This window comes from Phyllostomus discolor, chromosome 13 (genome assembly GCF_004126475.2).
Source record: "Phyllostomus discolor isolate MPI-MPIP mPhyDis1 chromosome 13, mPhyDis1.pri.v3, whole genome shotgun sequence".
In the NCBI taxonomy this organism is placed as follows: domain Eukaryota; kingdom Metazoa; phylum Chordata; class Mammalia; order Chiroptera; family Phyllostomidae; genus Phyllostomus; species Phyllostomus discolor.
The window spans coordinates 34,344,814-34,363,808 of NC_040915.2; the positions used below are offsets into that span (position 1 = coordinate 34,344,814).

The following is an 18,995-nucleotide window of genomic DNA, read 5'->3' on the forward strand; positions in this document are numbered from 1 at the left end:
GTTTCCACACCAGGGGCTGGCTCTGACCTGGCCCAGTCTGAGGCCTTTTGCGGGTCAGGCTGTCTCCGGGTTCCTGACTCGTGCAGGAAAATTTTGAAGAAAATGAGAGTGAGTCTATGAAAGCTTGGAACAGTGACGCACGGGAAGGGGGTAAGCCTGGGATGAGCTGCCACTGTCCTTTGCTCCCCTGGGTGCAGGTCTCATCAGGACCCTTAGATCTTAGGTCAGAAGAGGCCCAGCCCACACCAGAGGAAAGCGGGGTGCAGGCATGCTCAGAGAAGAGCACATGCTGGTGTCCTTTGTCCTGAGGGTTTTATCTATTTTCTGCAGGTGAGAATTTTAGGCAAGGCCCCAGGGGAGGAGCTCAATGGAATATCCATGAGACGTCCAGGTGCGTTGCTTAGTGTGCAGTGTACTAAAATGCGGTCGTTCTCTGGTTAGTTGCACCTCCATCTTGGATGCGTCAGGATGTACCTGGTTCCTGTAATCCGCCTTCCTGACCATGCGGTTTAAGCCATCAGCTCTCAGGCGTCTCCAGCTGAAGGGAGGACGGGGCTTGTGACTCATGAGCTGGCTGTTCATCATTCCGCCGTCCGGCCGTTCGTTCAACCACGAGTCTGGGTTTCCTCATTCCACTCACCAGGGGACTCTCCTAGCTTCTTACCAAGTAGCCTTGCGGTACCCCCCTTCCCGCCCCCATGGCATACACGAAGCTGGACGTTGGCTAGGCACTGGACACATGGTTCCTCACTTAAAGAAAGGAAGGTGGCGTGTAAGGACAGGCACACAGTCACGAGCTCCCCCCGCCCCCCCCCATGTACTGTTTTCCCGTTTCACACGCCCACCCAACAGTCAAATGAGTCAAACCATCAGTGGTCGTAGGGTCTTCTCAGGCCTAACATGCCACACTTTGATGTCAAAAGCAGCCAATCACTACTAAACTTCATGGAGAACATGAACACTAGAACATAACATGAAACATTTCTTTAAGAATGTCACGCCACAGAAAGCTGTTTCTCAAAAGTAACTGGTTCTTTTCGACCTTAACCCGTAATGATTTCCTTTACGACCCCTCTGTCGGACCCGGTCACTGCAGGGACCCGTCTGTCATGGAAGGTGAGGAGCCACATTTCACGGGCAGCAGGACCCCTCACACTAACTTTCAGATCGGCATGCCGTCTTCTTTCTTCTCTTATTCTTTCTGGAACTAAGATCGTGCACAAAGAAATACACACAACCAATCATAAACATACCAGTACATCATGCCCCAAATAAAATATTAATGTCAATTTCATAAAAGTACCATCTGAGATTCATCAGCAGGGACGAAGACATTTGCAGACTCAGTGTGTACTGCACTGTATGTGTTTTTGATACTGTTCCCTCAGTTAACTTGTTCTTTACTTTATTGCACTTGGACTGCCCAAGGGCAAGGACCATATATTGTCCTCTCTTTGCGGGGAAAGCTCATTACAGGTCATTGACTGATATTTATCCTCTTTATTTCCTCCCTTCTCATACTTTGCCCAGTTTCCTCTTCATTAGCTTTAGAGGCCAAACAGAATCTCTTTGATCCTTTCATTTAAATAGCGGGCCTAAGTGTGTGATTCATTTCTGAAATCACTCTCGCTATGGCCCTGCAGGGGAGGGCTCTGCTGGCTCTGTCGCCTGCATGGAGGAGGGAAGCACGGTCCCTGCTGCTTCGGGGCTATCTCCACCCTCCAGCTTTCCAGCGGAGGAGCCCTTTTAGGAGAGAAAACCAGGCCAGAAAGAGAAATTCTCCCCATTTCCATTAGTATTTAAAGGAGAGGGGATGGCAATTATTTTTTTTTCCTGAGCCTTTGAAGTGTGTTTCCAGTTCTTCAGCTGGTTTGAGATAGAGCACACGTCCCTATTTTCCCTTTGTCACAAACAACAATAGATTTTAAATGTGTGGAGCTGTACCAGAGAGGGACCCCAGCCTCTTCTCCCTGGGAGCTGTTACAGGGAAGGGAAGGGAAGGATGATTTGAAACAATTACACAACCATTCCATTTGGCTAATGCTGGAATCCAGGAGAATTTTCTCATTTAATTCTCTGAAACGAAGGGCCCCTCTGTTAGCCTTAAAATATAAAGAAGAGGCTTGTAATGTGTACTTGCCCCAGAAATGGGATACCAGCTGCTCATGAGGATCTGCAACATTGCTGTTGGTTTTTGTGTCCTTCTCGGTGTTTCTGAGTTTTGCGACGGCAGCGATATATAGGATTGCTAAAGTGCAGCTTGAGGATTGCCAGTAAGTGGCATTATTATTCTAAGTTGCAAACAGAAATGTAAAAGGATGTTCAGAGAAGGCTTGCCTGAGCTCTCCTTTAGTCTATCCACAGACAAAGCAAACGTGAGAATCTGAGGCATATATACCAATTATTTCAATTTATACCTGCCTCTTGAAACTCAATTCTCCGAGTTTGGTGTTTCGCACAAAGCGCGCTTTCTCAGGGTGATGCAGATAATAGCTTTGCGTCCATTTCATTTCTGCGTGCCCGGACCAGGTGTCTCGTCAAGTGGGCGCGTCAGCTACAGCTAAAGGAAACTGAAGTTTCCGCCCGCTCTGGTTTGCACTCAGAAACTTTGTAGGGATAGCGTAGATCCCATACCATACTGCACATGATAACCAAAGCTGAATTTGTATGATGCTTTATATGGATCCTCTTATGAAAAAGACATTTTAATCCCCATTTTGGGGGGAAAAAAAGGAGGTAAAATGACCCATGTGATGTCACACAGCCTGGCAGTAGCAAGGCCGGCATTCAGAACTATGTCTCCAGGCCCCCAGTTAAAAGTTGCCTGTATGTAAGGTAAAGCCAAAAATGGTAAGATACTGCCAGCAGGGTGCTCAGGGGAAGGGGGAAGGGGAAGAAACACATATGAGGTCTGTCCCGAAAAATCCAACCATTGTTAATACAGTGAGGATGGTTTGTGTGGCATCGATGTGACCTGGCAGCCGAGGAGAGTGGGCTGGGATGAGCATGCGTGCACAATGATGACCTCACTGCACTAGTCAGTGGGGCGGTAGACTGTTGAGTGAGCATGTGTACTGTGTGGCTGTCACATTCAAAATGACCAAGTGTGTAGAGCAATGAATCTGCATCAAATTTTGCGTGAAGCCTGAACATTGCCCTGTGGAAACTACTGGGATGATTCAGAAGGCTGCAGCTAAGGGCAGCTGGTGACTGGCAGCCTCATCACAACAATGTGCCCAATTATGCATCATGTCTCACGCAGCATTTTTTTGGCAAAACATCAAATCACCCAGGTGACTCAGTCCCCCTACCACCCAGATTTGGTGCCCTGTGACTCCTGGCTTTTCCCAAAACTAAAGTCACCTTTGAAAGGGAAGAGATTTTAGACCATCGATGAGATTCAGGAAAATACGACAGGATAGCTGATGGCGACGGGGAGAACTGTATGAGGTTCCAAGATCCCTACTTTGAAGGGGACTGAGGCATCATTGTCCTATGTATAATGTTCCTTATATCTTGTATCTTCTTCAATAAATGCCTCAGTTTTTCATATTACATGGCTGGATCCCTTCTGGACAGACCTTGTAATTCTTGTTTCTTCAAGGATAGCACAGAAGAATAAATTCTGAAGCAACTCAACACTAAATAGAGTTTAATTCTGAGTTGCCCCAAGTACACACAGACAGGGCTCGCTCTCTCAGACCAGCAAACACCGATGCATCTAACACTTACCCTGCGGTGTGACCGACCTGATGAGATCAGATATCCCCACCCACCCCCAGGCTCTCACTGTCTGCTGCCGAAAAGGTGGTGGAAGGTTTGATGACCGTGGGTCTTGATTGCTGTTTCTGGTCAACTGCAGTGACACGAGGAAGTTGAGCCAACTGTCGCTGAATAAATGGTTGGTTGAAATTAAACCATGAAAGAAATGAGCGAGTGGACTGAAGACCAAATCACTGAGTTGATAAATGCTCACTATTGTTTAATTCTAGGATCAGGGTTTTTGTTTATTTTTTATTCCCCTGGGACCGTAACCCTTACTAAAAGATATGGAATAGCCAACCATTAAACACACCAACCAACCAGAGCCTTAACTTTCTGCCTAAGTCCAGCTTAAGGGAGCTAACAGATGCCAAGGTCGGCTGCTTCAAGCTCGCAGAGTCCAGGGGTTGGGAATCATTGTCTGCACCCCCACGCCTGTGAATGAAGATGCACTCACGTCCGCCCTGGAGTCAGACAGCCCTGTGTGGGAATCTTGCCTCCTGTGGTCACACTAGTTCGCCAGGTCACGCTGTGACCCTGGGCAAGCTCTTGGGGCTCCTGTTTCCTCATCTGTCAAGTGGGGACGACGCAATACACAGAACAGTTTTTGATAAGGATTTAATACATTCCCAAGGTGATGCCAGGAATTTGACATATGTTGCATCTCTCTCAATATCCCACTCTCTCTCTTCCTTTTGCCTCCGATGGCTTTCTAGACAAATGGTTTCAGTCCTTTACTAAAAGTATATCTGTTATAATGACTCCTACTAATGTGAAAACTCACGTATGCGTGAGACCGTGGACTAGCTCAGAAAGGCTAAAAGGTGAAAGAGTTTCTGCTTAAGTGAAGATTGAAATTCATGGAGCCAGGCAACTGCACGAGGAGACGGGCTGGGGTGAGAGGATTAAGGGATTTGTTGTGGCCGGGTGGGCACTGAAGAGAGGTGGTGGGAGCGCTGATAAGCCCTGGAGGGCTGAGGGCAGTCGGACTATTAGAACAGGTGTGCTAACTGATTTGAATTCCAGTGTCATTGACTTGGAACCAAACGGGGGCAAGGGCTGTAAGACACAGCTCTTTGCAGTCAAAAAGCTCCCGTGAGTCCTTTCTCCTGTGGCGTGAATTTGAAATGCAGTACGTTGCTCTGATGGGAATCCTTCCTTCAAGACTGCCCAGATTATCCAGTACAGAGGCTACCTGGTTCAGTCCCATTTGCTCTTCTGTCTGTGAGCCAGCGTTGGGGGCGGGGGGCCAGCAGCATGCCAACAGGCCGAGTGACACTCATCTGGTATGGCATCGGGAATGCAATCATTCTGAGCATCAGGGGACACATCAAGCTTGGGTTCATGACTCAGTTGGCCATACCTGCACCTTTATTTTCCTAAAAGCACTTTTTACAGAGCTGGACTGTGGTTTCATGAGAACACTGGCCAGGAAGAGGCAATGGCGGCACAGCAGGGGAATGACCTTGGGAAGTGTGAAGGGGCCCCTCCCTGCAGGTGCGGGCAGCTGGCAGCTCACCAGTTCCGCCCAAGTGGCTTTGGAAGGTGTGATGGCAGGTAGACCACCTGTGCAGCCACCCCGTCGTGAGAGAAGCGTGGATGAGAGCCTTTCATTACTTGCTAGTTGAGGCCATGCAGTGATCTTCATGATTAGACCCTGACTTGATAAGCCTTAAAAGGAATCTGTTAGTCTCTCACTCCAGTGCTCACGGAGCATATGCACACGCATCTGCATGACACGTCTCATCCAGCAGCAAGACGGGTCAGCGCTGCCCCCAGACTGTATCCCACGTCTGTCCATGTCTGTCTGTCTCTCCTGCTACACACTGTTACGGTAGGGAGGCAGGGTAGCCTAGTACATGTGAACATGGACTCTGGAATCCCATTTCCTGGGTTTAAATCCCCCCTCTGCCACATACTAGCTGTGTGATCTCAGGTAAGATACTTCTTCATACAGAGAATGCCCGGTAGAGAATGGGGGCCCGATAAATACTGTACTTCTTCTCTCCCCCTACAAAAAAAGCCTCCTTGGTGTCCTCTTGCTTCTCCTTCCAGGCCCCCCTGCAACTCCTTATTAAAAATACAAAACTAACTAACTAACTAACTAAAATAAATAAATAAACAAGCACCCAAATTTATCTCCACCCAGTAATCAAACGCCACACCATGGGCCATACAGCCCGAGGAGACCTGGCCCCAGTCAAGTTCTCCAAGTTCATTGTCTCAAGTCATGCTCCCCATTTCCTCTAATCCAGCCTCCCTCGTGCCCCGTGGTCCCTCCCGCCTGCGAAGCAGATTTCCACCCCAGGGCCTTTGCAAGTCATTTCCTCTGCTCCAAACGCTTGTCCCTGAGATCTTTGTGGGCAGTTCTCTTCCCACCCTCAGCCTGAGTGTCTCCGCCTCAGGGAGACCTTCTCCACTGCCCTCGTGGGCGGCCTGCCCTGCCCACCCCCAGAATGGGTCTCATGCTGCCCCACGAATTATTTTTCTGGCAGCTGCCAGTGTTCATCATTGTAGCCTCAGCTCTCAGGCACCTGTCCCTGTCCCCTGGGGCCCACGGTCATTTTTGTGCACAGCTCCAGGGGGGCTTTCTCTCCTGGCAGCCAGCAGCACCAGCCTCCTAGGGCTGCCCCGGGCTGTGGGGTCGGCTTTGCCTCTGCGCTGGGAGCACCCGCAGTTCCTGGGACTGTGCATGCCCAGGCTCTAGTCTTCCAGCTGCTTTGCTCCTATAGCCCACACTGTCTCCCGGCCAAACCCCATGTGAGGCTTGCCTGCTTTTGCCCCCCTGCCTGGACCTCTTCCCCTTTTTCCTCTTCCAGTTTGGTTTCTGAAACGCCTCCTAATAAGCCAGTCACCTTCACCAGGACCTCTCCCTAGAGCTTGCTTCTGCAGAGTCCAAACCAAGACAATGAATATCTTCTTAAATTATTTCTGATACCCTACTAGTATATAATGTCCATGAGAACAGTGCCTGTTGCGGTAACTATTCATGGATATAAATATATCTCGTATAGACTATCAGAGCTTACAAATTACATTTATAATCAGTGTGACATTTTTAGACATCAACATACATCTTCTTAAAGATCCCAGCACTTACCCATCAATTCACTCTATCTGCCGTCACTGTGCTTCTGAGTGCCAAACACCAACTCATTACAGGGCATTTACTTACAGGTTCAGTACAATAGCGTGTTTTGTGTTCAATATAACGGACATACGGTGAAGCAAGAGCCTGGCTTGAGTGGGCATCTGTAATCAAGTCCTAGCAGTGCGTTTCTTCTTAAGGATTCCACCCCTCGAAGAACCCTGAAGAGGATGTTTACCGTCTCTGAGCTCTGAAATCTCTCAACAGGCGGTGCGAGTGTAGCTGGGGAGATATATATATATTTGGCCCTCAGGTTCATAAAAGTGAGGCTGCACATCACGGCGGCGGGGAGTGAGCGATGGTTCTGGATATTGTAATCAGGCGTGTGTTCCGGGCGGCGAGGGCGTGAATCACGAAGCGCGCGCCGGGCAGGAACGCTGGTAGAGTTGTAAAAGCCTTGTAACCTGCTCTGGAATACGAAGCCGGTGGATAGTTATTGATTGCCTGGTGGGGTGGAATCACTTTTCTTCCTGACACGCCGGCGGGAGGAGGGAGGCCGTGAGAAGGAGCTCCTGTCTGTCAGACCGGCGCGGCGTCTGCCCGGGTCCTCCTGCGGGTCTAGCCGATCGAACCGAGTGGCCTCTGACCTCCGCAGACGCTCCCCAAGTCAAGTGGAAGCACAGCAGCCGAGCAGAGCTGGGCCTGCTCTGCTCAGATCTCGCCCAGGAGAACTTGGGGTCTCAATAACGGGTATCCCTATTTGTGCAAGGGCCCGGGGCGAGGGCGGGGTGATCCTTGATGGCCGCGTGTTCCTCGCCACCCCCAAGAGGGTGGGGCTGAGCTGAATTCGCCTTTCAGTCGGTAGGAACTCGTCCGGAGCAGTGAGTCTCACCTCCCAGCCTGTGAAAAATCCAGCGGGATTGAAGAGCGGCTTAACCCGTGCTGGTGCCAGTGCGGGGCTGGCTGTGAGTGGAGTGAAACTCTAAGTAAAGGCTGTCGCAGGCAGGCTTACAAGGGGGTGAGCACGCTGAAGGTGTGACTGTGTTTAGCCCTCCTCCCCAGGGTAAGAGAGGGGCTCCAGAATGTTCTCAGGTCTCTTCACTCTGCAGGTGCTACCAGGAGGAGCCTGGGATTGTAGATCAGCCAACATTTCCCATGCGGGGGGATATAAGGTGCCGGTCCCGTCTTCATGTACGTTATGAGTGGTTCGTTTGGTTCTCCTCCCCCCGCCTCAGCCTCAGAGAGGTGGCTTCTCTGTATGGCTTCCCCTTGCATTACCTGCAAAGGCCCCCGCTGACCCTCCCAGGTCTGGGATGGGGTGCATGCAGATTGGCGTAGGGCTGGTACTGAGCCAGTACCTCTCAGAAAACCTTTCGTGGTGATGGAGTACCCCAGCTTCTGGAAATAATTGGAATTTAGAACGTGGAGCAATTGCACCTTTTGTTTTCAGCTTCAGGCCTTAGCTCTGTGTCTAGGATGATGACAAGAGTCTCACTCCTTGTTCTGTTGCACAGACAGTGACCACAGAGTGTGACCAACAGTAAGACAGACAGATGTATAGTGTTGGCACTGCAGGAGCACAAAACAGGGCCACCCCAGTGGGAGTTGGGGGTTCAGGAATACTGTCCTATGGGAGGTGCATCTGCGTTAAAATCCAGGCGGAGGAGGGGTGGGATAAGAGCATTACAGGGACCTTGGCTGGGCAGCTTGGGAGGTGGCGGCTGCAGAATTTGAAGGGCATGGTCACAAGGAATTTACCAAACTCACCCTCAGGGCAATAGCAAATGCCTGACAAACTTCCAGGAGGGGCCCCTGTGGTCGTTCTGCCCCTGAGGCTGGAAGCCGGAGCTCAGTTTGGGAGACTGGTTGCAGAAGGTACCAGAGGCAGGCTTGGGGGCGGGGTGGCTAGGACTTCACAGTGGAGTGGGTGTTGGGGAGAGAAGGAGGAGGCGTCCAATTTGCCTGGTTGGGTGTGTGGCTGGGGGTCTTCACCCTGACAGGGAGCAAAGGAGAAGGGGCGCCCAGTGCGGAGCCGGGGAGCCGCCGGGGTGCCTCCCTCTCAGAGCCGTGGCTGCAGCTGTGGGTGTGGTCACGGGTGCATGTTTAGCCTCACCCACCTCAAGGCGGTTTTCCACAGTAGACAGAGGGTCCCTGTGTCGTCCCTCCTGTGGGGCTGATATTGGGGAAGAGGCGGCGAGGTCATGAAATGGTTGCAAAAGCACGTCATGTTTCGAGGGAGCTAGGCGCCTTCTACCACGGGACACAACTCCCTCCAAGATGAGAAACCGGAGGAGCCCGGAAACACTGCAATTTTCCTCCCTGCAGTCGCTTTGACAAAAGAAGACTCTTTTCCAGGAAAATAGGGAGTTGAGTAGCTCTGCGGGTTCCTAAGTGCCTGGTCTGAATTACAATTTGGCGCTGGATGGCAGATGTCCCAGCCTTTGTCAGGCGCTGGGTCCTCAGGCTGGGCTTACAGGTCTCTAATACTCATTGTCTCTGCCCATTAGGATTGATCTAAGGCTCTGCAATATTTATCTTCTAAATCACTTCTGTTTGTTTGCTTGACAATCAAGCCACGATGTAGCTGCTTCCTGAGGCTTTACAGACTAATATAATTTCACAGCTCCAATTACAAAGAAGAAAAATTATTTCATCTCAAAACAGAGGAGCCAGACATTTCTGAGAAATCATGGTTAACAAAAAGACACAAGTACTTCCCGGAAAACAGGCCCCATTATTCATGGCTTCCTTAGCTCAAATCTTGCTGGCTGTCACCAGCAAGAGGCTGTGTCTGGTGGGGGTGCTGGTTGGGCTAACCTGTAAGGCAGATGACTTTCAGATTGACAAGCCCCTGCTTCTGCTGGGGACTGGTCCGCAGCCCCCCACAAGCACAGTGGCTGGTGAACAGCATAAACTTGCCCGCTGGCTTCCCACCTAGCAAATACATCCTTCCCCCCCTGCTACTTCCTCTGAACCTTTCCTTTACGGAGCCACGGAACACTCGATGGGGTTTGACAGTGATTCAGTTGACCCCTTCCTCTGCAACTTGCGATGCCCCCTACCATCCCTATCCGTAGGCAGCGACCTACTGCTCAAATGCTGTACTTCTAGGAAGGAGAACTCACTATCAGACCTTTCCACGATAATTTACTAATTTAGTTCCACTTTAAGGGGCATTTAAAGTCTTGTGACTTCCCAAGGAGATCTTTATTAACATCTCAAGTCTCCAAACGGGCCTTTTCTCTGGGATTCATATCTTTGTAATGCAATCTAACTGAGGCATCTCAACTAGAATACCAGCAGGATGAACTTTTAAGATTAAAACACAAATCTCATCTTAATTATTCCATAGCTCTGTCTTTTAGTCTTTTATGGCCAGTCTTAACAGGCTGGGGGAGGGACCGGAATTGTGAGTGATGTTCCCTGGAAATGTTGACCTGATCTTTAATGTTTAGATTTTAAATATTCATGAATTATCTGTTTCATGAAAAGTTATCTAAAACCCAGAAAGTGCAGAAACTAAGAAACGAGGAAGCTCACGTGCCTCTGAACCGCCTTCCTTCCAGAATGCCGGGACATCCTGCTGCCCGTCATCACCAAGGAGCTGAAGGAGCTGCTGGAGCAGGACGACCTGCAGCACCAGCTCCAGGAGAAGAAGTACTGCGTCGAGCTGCTCAACAGCATCCTGGAGGTGCTCAGCTGTCAGGACGTGGTGAGTCCCCACGGCGACGCACAGTAGGTGCCCTGGACTCGGACCGGGCCCGACGTGATGCAGCTCTAAAATATCAGTGCTTATGAATAGCAATTGAAATCTAAAGATAAAAGTCGATGGCTCGAGTGGCGGGCCGGCCTGTCCAGGGACTGACCCCCATGGCGGTGAGAGATGGCTCGGGGCCTGGAGTAGAGCCCGTGGCCTGTTGCCGGCTTGCTCCTGGTCAGACAGCCCCTCTCGTGGCGTAGGGAAGACATGTGTGGACTCGTCCGTCACTGCAGTTTGGTTTGCAGGGGCGGGAGGGGGAGTTTCCCATCCCTACCTGGCCAAGGGGGAAAAAAAAACCCTCCGTTCTGCTTTCCTAGGTGATTGCATTTGGTCTCGTTCCTCCAGTCATCTGCTGGGAGGGTGAGCGTGGTTAGGGCTCGCTATGAATGAGCAGAGCGCTCAGAAGGAGCGTCCAGGAAGCCTCCGCCCGATGTGGAGGTGGGCTGCGTCCAGAGGACAGGGCAGGGGCAAACAGCCGGGAAGTCTCTTCTGAGTGTTTGCGTGAGCTCCCCCGCAGCTCCCACTCTGGGAGAGCCCTCGGAGAGGGCCTTCCAGACGAACCGTCTGTGCGATGGGCTATAATTAGAAAACCGCCCAGACCCCATAGTCAGCCATTTCTTTGTTCATCTCTCTTCCGCGTCGGCCTTTCTGTCCTTGCTGTCCTGATTCATCTTCTTACCTCATTACCAGGGAAACACAGTCGCTTGCTTCCTTCATTCATTCACTCACTCACTCACTCACCTGTACATATGGCGCACCAGGTATGTGCCACACATTGGGTGCACAGAAGCATGGTCTCTTTTCCTAAGAAAATCCTTGCAGACGTGTAAATAAGCAATTTCAGGGTAACATTGTGTAATGACTAGAATCTAGATGCATACCAGCGGCACTGAAACTACAGAGACTCTGAGGGTTTGTGTGTGTGTGTGTGTGTGTGTGTGTGTGTGTGTGTGTGAGAGAGAGGGAGAGAGAGAGAGAACGTTTTTGTCAGGCAAGCCCTCACAAAGGACGTGAAGCTGCAGCTGGCTGTTCCCGGGCAATAATTAATGATCGCAGATGCTACTTTATTTGTTGTTTCCCAGGCACGGAGCTAAGGGGGATCCATGCCTTCTTTCTGCTCACCCTGATCAGTGCCGCTGAGGATTATGATTCCCATTTTGCAGATGGAACACCTGAAATTCATAAGTGTACCGTTCAGCTCCAGGGAGTAAACTGCATGGTCCAAATTCAAACCCAGGTCGGCCAGACTTCAAAGTGCGTGTAATCATAGACATTAGAGATGCACACGCCTGATCTTTTCCTTCTCATTGTCTTTCTGTCCTCACCCTGTTTTTAGAGAGAGAGGGAGTTTAACACCTGAAAGCTCCAGGACTCAAGATTCGCTCTGTGATGATGTTCTGATAATGGCGGTCTCAGACACAACTTCACAGCTGTCCAGCTGGCCCTAAAATGTGTGGGGACAGTTTGGCCTGACTCTCACAGGGCAGGGACACGGAGGTTGGCCCACCAACTTTCCAGAAACATTCTACAGGATGTTGCCCCTTCCTCCTGAAAGGAACTTGCAGTGTTCCTTACATCTCAGTAATACTCAGCTCCCTTCTCGTGGGGGTAAAACCTGGGTCCTTGCGACTAGAGGCCCACAGACCCCAGTTTGAGGAGCGTGCTTACAGTGGGCGAACTGCCCAGTTCCTGGCGTGGGTCGGGCGGCCCCAGCTCACAGCTGGCTTGGTAAGCAGTGATGCCGAGACCCCGCTGATGCCGTGCGAGTGTCCTCCCAGAGTTCTGTCCTGACAGGCTGTCATCGGTCTGCACACTGGGTGACACCAGACACCGGCGAGAAGAGGCTGCTGTCTCCTATGCCCTGGGTGCCGGGGGCTTTAAAGCAGAGATGTGAGTGGGAGGCTGAGCTCCCCTTGGGGGACTGTGGCGTGTGGAGGTGAGGTGTGTGGGAGGCGGGGTGTCACTCTTCGCTGCCTTCGAGTGCACTACTTTCATAATGACTTTGGGCTGTGGGGACTGTCCCAGCCCTTTCCCTAGGAGGAGCAACTCAGCTGTCTGTGCTGGATGAGTTATTAAATACTATTGTTACCATTGGGCTTGGCACACGATTCTGATGCTTTTGGAGCTTCACATTTCAACTCTCCAGCTCTTAGATATGAAAATCTCTCCACTTCTCAATAGCTTTTTCTCTGACGGAGATTCATGCACTGGCCATCACCGCTTTGAGCTAAACTGAAAACCACCAGCCCCAAGAAGCTCATCTAAATCTCTCTTGCCATAATAGAGAGTGGCTCTCCACTCCGGCTGCACACTTGCATCACCCACGTTGGCACCAGCCCTAGCTGTTCCGATTTAATTGGCCTGGGGTTGGCGGGGGCATCTTGGTGACAAGTTTTCCAGGTGACGCTAACAGGCAGCCAGGGGGGAGGACCACAGCACCTCCAGTGCGGAAGGTCTGGCACTTGAGCCTGAATCCGAGTGACTTGGAGGAGCTATTAAAACAGATTTCTGATCATCGAGTTTGAAGGATGGGGCCTGACTGTTTATTTTTCTAACAAGTTCCCCGCTGATGTGGATGCTGCTGATTCAGGGACACACTCTTAAGAACCACTGCTCTCCTATGACCTATTTTTCCCTCCATCTTTGGTGTCCCCTGGAAATAGAAGAACAGTTGGGCTCTTCTTCACTCCTTTACCTTCCTAATTGAAGAGCCCTTTGCAGTCTGCAAAACCTGCCATCTTCCAATATGGCATTTAATAAACCGTAACATGGCAAAGTCTTCGAGCCCATTCATCTGTACTCAGCAGTTCATTTTCATGCGGCAGCGGGGACATGGCCCATGCAAAGCTCTGACTTTGAGAATCCAGACCGTTGGATGTGCTGTTTGCTTTCTACGGGCACCAACTCCTCAAAATTGGACATTAGGAAGGAAAATTACAAAGGCTCCCAGGGTGAACGTCCTGGATTTTTGTCCTGATGGTGAGGCTCCTCTCTGCAGATGATAGCCCAGCCGCCCAGCCGTGTATCACTCACTGGCTCTTTGTGGGTCCGGGGAACCGCCCAGCCCCACACCCCAAGCACAGGCTGCGTCTTCCCGCCGCAGGAGCCATGGCCCAGGGGCGGAACCGCACGTGGAAGCTTCCCAATTGCAGTGCAGGATGCCAAGCTTCCTTCTGGGGCGCATTGTGTGCTTGGGGGATGGGAAAGAACGCTTGTCTCCAGTAGGTTTCCATTGTTTCCCTAATTACACCCCAGCACAGCAGGCCTGGCATGAGGAAGCTGGTTTCCCTGTTATTACCTTATTCATTGTAACCCTGGGTGGCATCTGCCTGAGGTCATGAGATTGTCCCCCTTTGCCTGGGGGTTGGTATTTTTTTCACCATAGTGTTAAATTTCCTCGCCCTGCTAGCTGCAGTTGCTCTTAGCATATGAAAGGGACAGGCTCAGGTGCAGGATGAAAGGTCAGACTTCTGCCTCTCTGAACGCCTTTCCTTCCCCGGCCCCGCCCCGTGGACTAAGTTGAGCTGTCAACTTAGGTTACTTAGAAAAGGAGGTGTCACACTGGCTGCGTTCTGTGCCTGGCATCTGCTGAGTCACTCACCAAGTTGAATTTCGTGCCAGAGCAGGAGGGAGTTGGCTCTTCTCTTCTCGACACAGGCTTTTATTTCTGTATGTCATCCGTCTGACGGAAAGGGGAGTCACGCCCTGTGCCCTGGTTGCCAGCCACGCAGTGGGTGAAGCTGACTCGTGACTCTGCGGGGACACGGCGTCGGCCATATCTGCAGCATGGATGCAGGGCAGGCCCAGAGTCCGCCCTTTAGAAGTCAACTCAGGAGTCCGCTCACCAGGCCTGAGGGTTCGAGCGAGGCCCCCTCTTTTAGTCATGACTGGTCGGGGGTTCCATGTTTGGATTCATCAGCTCAGGCGCTGGTGGGGAGGGCTTTCGCTCATGCATTTTCTCTTGCTTGGAAGGTCCTTTCCAGCTCTCATTCTTTCTGTGCAAGTAAGATGCCTATCCCCGTTTAGGTTCGGCTCAGATAGCACTTCCTTTCCGAAATCTCTCCACTCCATGTCCTCTCCCCTCCCCCCCCAGGCAGGTTGGAGGACTCCCCTCGCTGGGTGCCGTCACACTGTGTCCAGACTGACACCACAGCACCGTCCTCTGCCAGGCCTTGTGTCCAGACACTCAGAGAGCGAGCCTCACTCCCCGGCTTCTCAGCCTGGCCCCTCAGCAGTTCCACCGTCCCGCCGCATCCTCCTGCACCGTTACAACCCAGTCTCCCGCACGCACCGCACTCCCCCACTCGTGGGCTGTGTGCCTGCTGCCGGCACTGCCACAAAGAGCCCTCACCTCCACTCTGTGCCGAGCTGAATCCCGCCAACGTTCGGAAGCCGGAGGAAAGTTCACTCTCCCCAGGCAGCCTCCTCTCACCCTCTCGGCCCTCCTCTCTCGTGGTCCCAGGAGCAGCGTAGGCCTGCTCTGGCTGGCACCTGCGTGTCCTCCGCTGTGGACGCATCTGCCTGTGGAAGCAGGAGTGCCCTGTGGGGGAATCAACCACGCCTGCCCTGCTTCTCTGCCCCCTCCAATGGCAGGCGCACAAAGCTATCTATTGAAAGAAAAAAAGAATGAATGAATGAATGAATGAATATGACTTGCGCAAATCAATGACAGGGCCTGATTGCTCCCTTGGGTCTCCTGCTCTGAGTCTAAGAAGATATGTCTGCTTTTTCCTCTTTTTACCTTCCTTGGATATCAGGTATAGGGGTTGAACTGATCCCACTCAGTTCATGACATGTTGTCCTCACTGGGCTATGCAAGGCCCTCCCGTATTCATTCTCTCTCTCTCTCTCTCTCTCTCTCTCTCTCTCTCTGCATTTCTTACCTTTCATCCCTATCTCCCACTCCCATTCCTCTATCTCCCCCACCTGCTATATGCAATTCATCAACATATTGGCACATGTATTTTTTAATGCATAAAGACACACACTGACACTCCCAGGCTTGGCCCTCCCTCAAAGAGGACCAGGCATGGACAGCAGAAGCGCATCAGCATTTTCAGCTCTGTGAGGGCCTGATGGGTGGGGAGAGGGAGGGACTGCGGCGCGTACAGGGAGTAGTCTGACCGGAGGGTGCCCTTGGTCCGGCACTGCCCCTGACCTGAATCCTGGGAAAGAAGCACCCTCCGCAGTTCTGTGCCCGGGGACCTCTGCAGTGCATCCCCAGTGGCCAGCCTGGGTTCTGTGCTCTCCCAGAATCCTCGGCAGCCTGCCTGAAGCAGGGCTGGAGAGAGGCTGATGCCTCCTCTTTGCATTACCATTTAATTCCCAGGAATCAATACCACTGTGCAAGAGCAGCAGGCTTTCTTCTGTCTGCTCCCTCGTATCTCAAATAAAAGGCAGGGAGACGAGGCTAGCTGAAATTCTTCGTCTGTGGTGCATTCCAAGCAGAGAGCAGCTAATTAATCCCCCAACTTGAAGTTGAAATAGATCAAACCCTCTGCCTTCTGCTATGTCCAAGACCATTTCCTTTCTACCCCTTGCTCCTCCTTTGCTTTCATGGCATTAACTGTGCCTCTGCTAGGCCAGCAGAGTGACATTATGAGGTCACAGACAGTGACATCTAATACACATTTTTTCCCCAGCACTGTGTAGCCTGCAAAATCTTTTCTCATAAATCATAGTGGTTTGTTTCTGGCCACCGAGTGGCAAGTAGATCTTATTGTTCCCATTTGATGAGCGAGGAGCCTGAGTCCCAGAGAGAGGCTAGGTGACCCGCCTGACACAGGTCAGAGTTGGTAAAAGGCAGAGCTGGGAGGGAGTCACTGTGTCGGACTCCCAAGTCAATGACCTCTCCTGCACCAGCGCCTGCCACTGCGTCGCACTCACACTGTCCCAGCATCGTTTTCCTGGTGGAGGGACAAGCGCACGCTTTGGAGTCAGGGAGTCAGGCTACTTAGCACCTGTCGTGGGCCCCGTGCTAGAAGCCGGGCGATGGTGGTGAGCAGAGAGGGCGTACTTCCTAGCTCCCCTTCTCCCTCACTGGGGAACCTTGGGAAGTCATACAATGTCTCTGTCATACAATGGGGACGCTGTTTCCCCGGGTGGTCGGGGTTGCAGGGAACAGGAACACCTGTGAGAACAGGCAGCCTTGCCCCCAGCAGATAGTCCATATACTCAGGACACGTGGCCTTTCTGCTTCCCTTACTCTCCTGCCTTCCCATGCTCCGTCCACCGTCCCAGGCTGCTCCTGAACCTTCCCTGCAACTCGTCTAGGAACAGTAAAGGGCCAGGTGGCCTCCTGGGAGAATGGCAAATATGCCCTGAGCCTGGGAAGGGCTCTGTGCCCCTTCTCACCGGAGGCCCCCCTCCTGCCAGCCTGGTGGCACCAGATGCTTTGGGGCGGGGCTGCCAGGGAGCAGCAGATGCTGCCGCTGGAGCAGAGCCGGCCCCGGCAGGGTATCTGGACCTCCCGAGTGCTCCTTCCTCCCGGGGGGCCTGCAGGAGGTTGCCACCCTGCATTCTCAGGGGCTCCTCTGGGGGTCCAGAGCTTCAGGGCTCGTGACAGTCACGGTAGGGGGTGGTATGCTGGAGCTGGCTCACACCAGCTCGAGAGAACCAAGCATTCAATTTTAGGACTTTTGTGAGTTATTTGTTAAATAACTGCCATTATTAAAAATTTATATAAATATCTATAATTAAATAAACGAAATTAAAATCAGAGGTGACAAATAGAGACTCAAAATGCATCACTTTTTAACGATCTCACTGCACTTTGTTCTCCCGCCGATTGTGTCCGTTTGGTGGGAATACTACGTCACGCTCTGCTCCCACTGCGTGTTCGGTGACGTCACGTCGGCAGCTGGCAATCAGCGACGCAGGGGTCTCGTACACAGAGCTGGCACGCACCGGATATCCAGACTTTTCATTTTTTTCTTCCTCAAGAGCCGACTGGTAAACACTTTCCAACACATCACTGCCCGGGACTCAAAGGAATTATAAAAAATAAAAACCCGAAGGCCCAGGGGAGCCGCCTCCGCACGTCTCTCCTCTCCCTCCTCCCCCGCGGCCCCTGCGTCTGCCGCTGCGTAGAGGCTCTCTGGGGATGGCACAAAGCGAAGGCACTCCAGGGAGGGAGCCGTGTTTAAGACCGACCAAACGCCCCACCTTGAGCGGAGATGCGGAAATCTGTGCCGTTCGCCGTGACGGTCATTGATGGCCGCCCACGGCTTCGCTGCTAGCAGCGTCGAGATTCTGAGCACCTACACAGACCAGTGAGGAGGAGGGCCCCGACTCTGGCCCAGGCAGGGGTGGGAAGGCGACTTGGGGGCCGTGGGTTTGCCATTGCTGTGCAAAAGCTAGACGTCTCGTCTGCACCGCCGTGGGAACGGCCCCTTCCCGGGGAGAGTGTTGTCTTTCCCCCAGGCGGGTTTGTCCTTTCGGCCTCAAGTAGGGTTTAAAGATGATTAAAAATTCATTTTGATTAGGCAAACACCACAGGAACCATTGTTACAAGGAAGAACCACTAATGGATACCAGGCTTGTTGGGCAAAAGCATGATGAGAAATAACGATATTTGCATAGTCTCCAAGTATCTTCCCAAAGTATCCACTTACCAGTGACAAATGGAGAGATTGTAACTGGATGGCGCAGGAACCTGACCTGCAGCACCCGAACCACGTGACGAGAGGCGGCAGCACCAGCAAGGACACGGTGGCATCGCATGCCTCTTGACAAGGCGTGCTGAGCAGGACAGGACACCACTCCCAAGGGGGGTCGTGCCCACAATGCACTGCCCAGGGCCCCATCACGTACTGGAGGGGGCTCAGGACCATGGCAGCTAAGTTCAGTGCAGGACCCCGAATTGCATCACAGGCCAGGAGCCTGGCTGCGCTAGAATCAGGTCTGTGGTTCAGTTCGTAGTGTCGTGCCCACACATTTCCTGGGCTGGCCATTGTGCTCCAGTTAATGCCGACATTAAGGGAAGCTGGGTGAAGGGGGATGGGAGTTTTCTGCGTGACCTTTGCAGTTTGAAAGCCTAACCTTTCAAACTAAAGAACATTTAAGATTATTTCCGAGGTACGTCAGGGGGGACTGCCCACATACAGAGGGTGCGTTTTGAGGATGGACAGTGCCCCAAAGCACACCTGTTTCAGTGTGAAGGGATGAAAGGTTTTCCCTGCTTTTTCAGTGAAAAGTACAAAATCCACAGACGAATGACTGGGCTTGCCAGAGGCTTCCATACTGTGAAGTACTCTGACCCGTCAGGAGGGGAACGTAACACCTACCGACTGAGCAACGAGGCCAGGACTTGGCTGAGCCACTCGCGTGCACTGACCCAGGACCAGGTTCTGGGGACTGGGAATATGGACGGGCCTGTCCCGGCGG

At 52.1% G+C, this 18,995-nt stretch overlaps 1 protein-coding gene across 1 annotated transcript in view; it reads left to right on the forward strand.

The window, feature by feature from the left end:
- DOCK2 (dedicator of cytokinesis 2) overlaps positions 1-18,995 on the forward strand; it is a 362,016-nt gene that overhangs the window by 126,709 nt on the left and 216,312 nt on the right. The window contains exon 26 of the mRNA XM_036013875.1: positions 10,417-10,562. Coding sequence (XP_035869768.1) covers positions 10,417-10,562 — 146 coding nt within the window. The remainder of the gene's footprint in view (positions 1-10,416; positions 10,563-18,995) is intronic.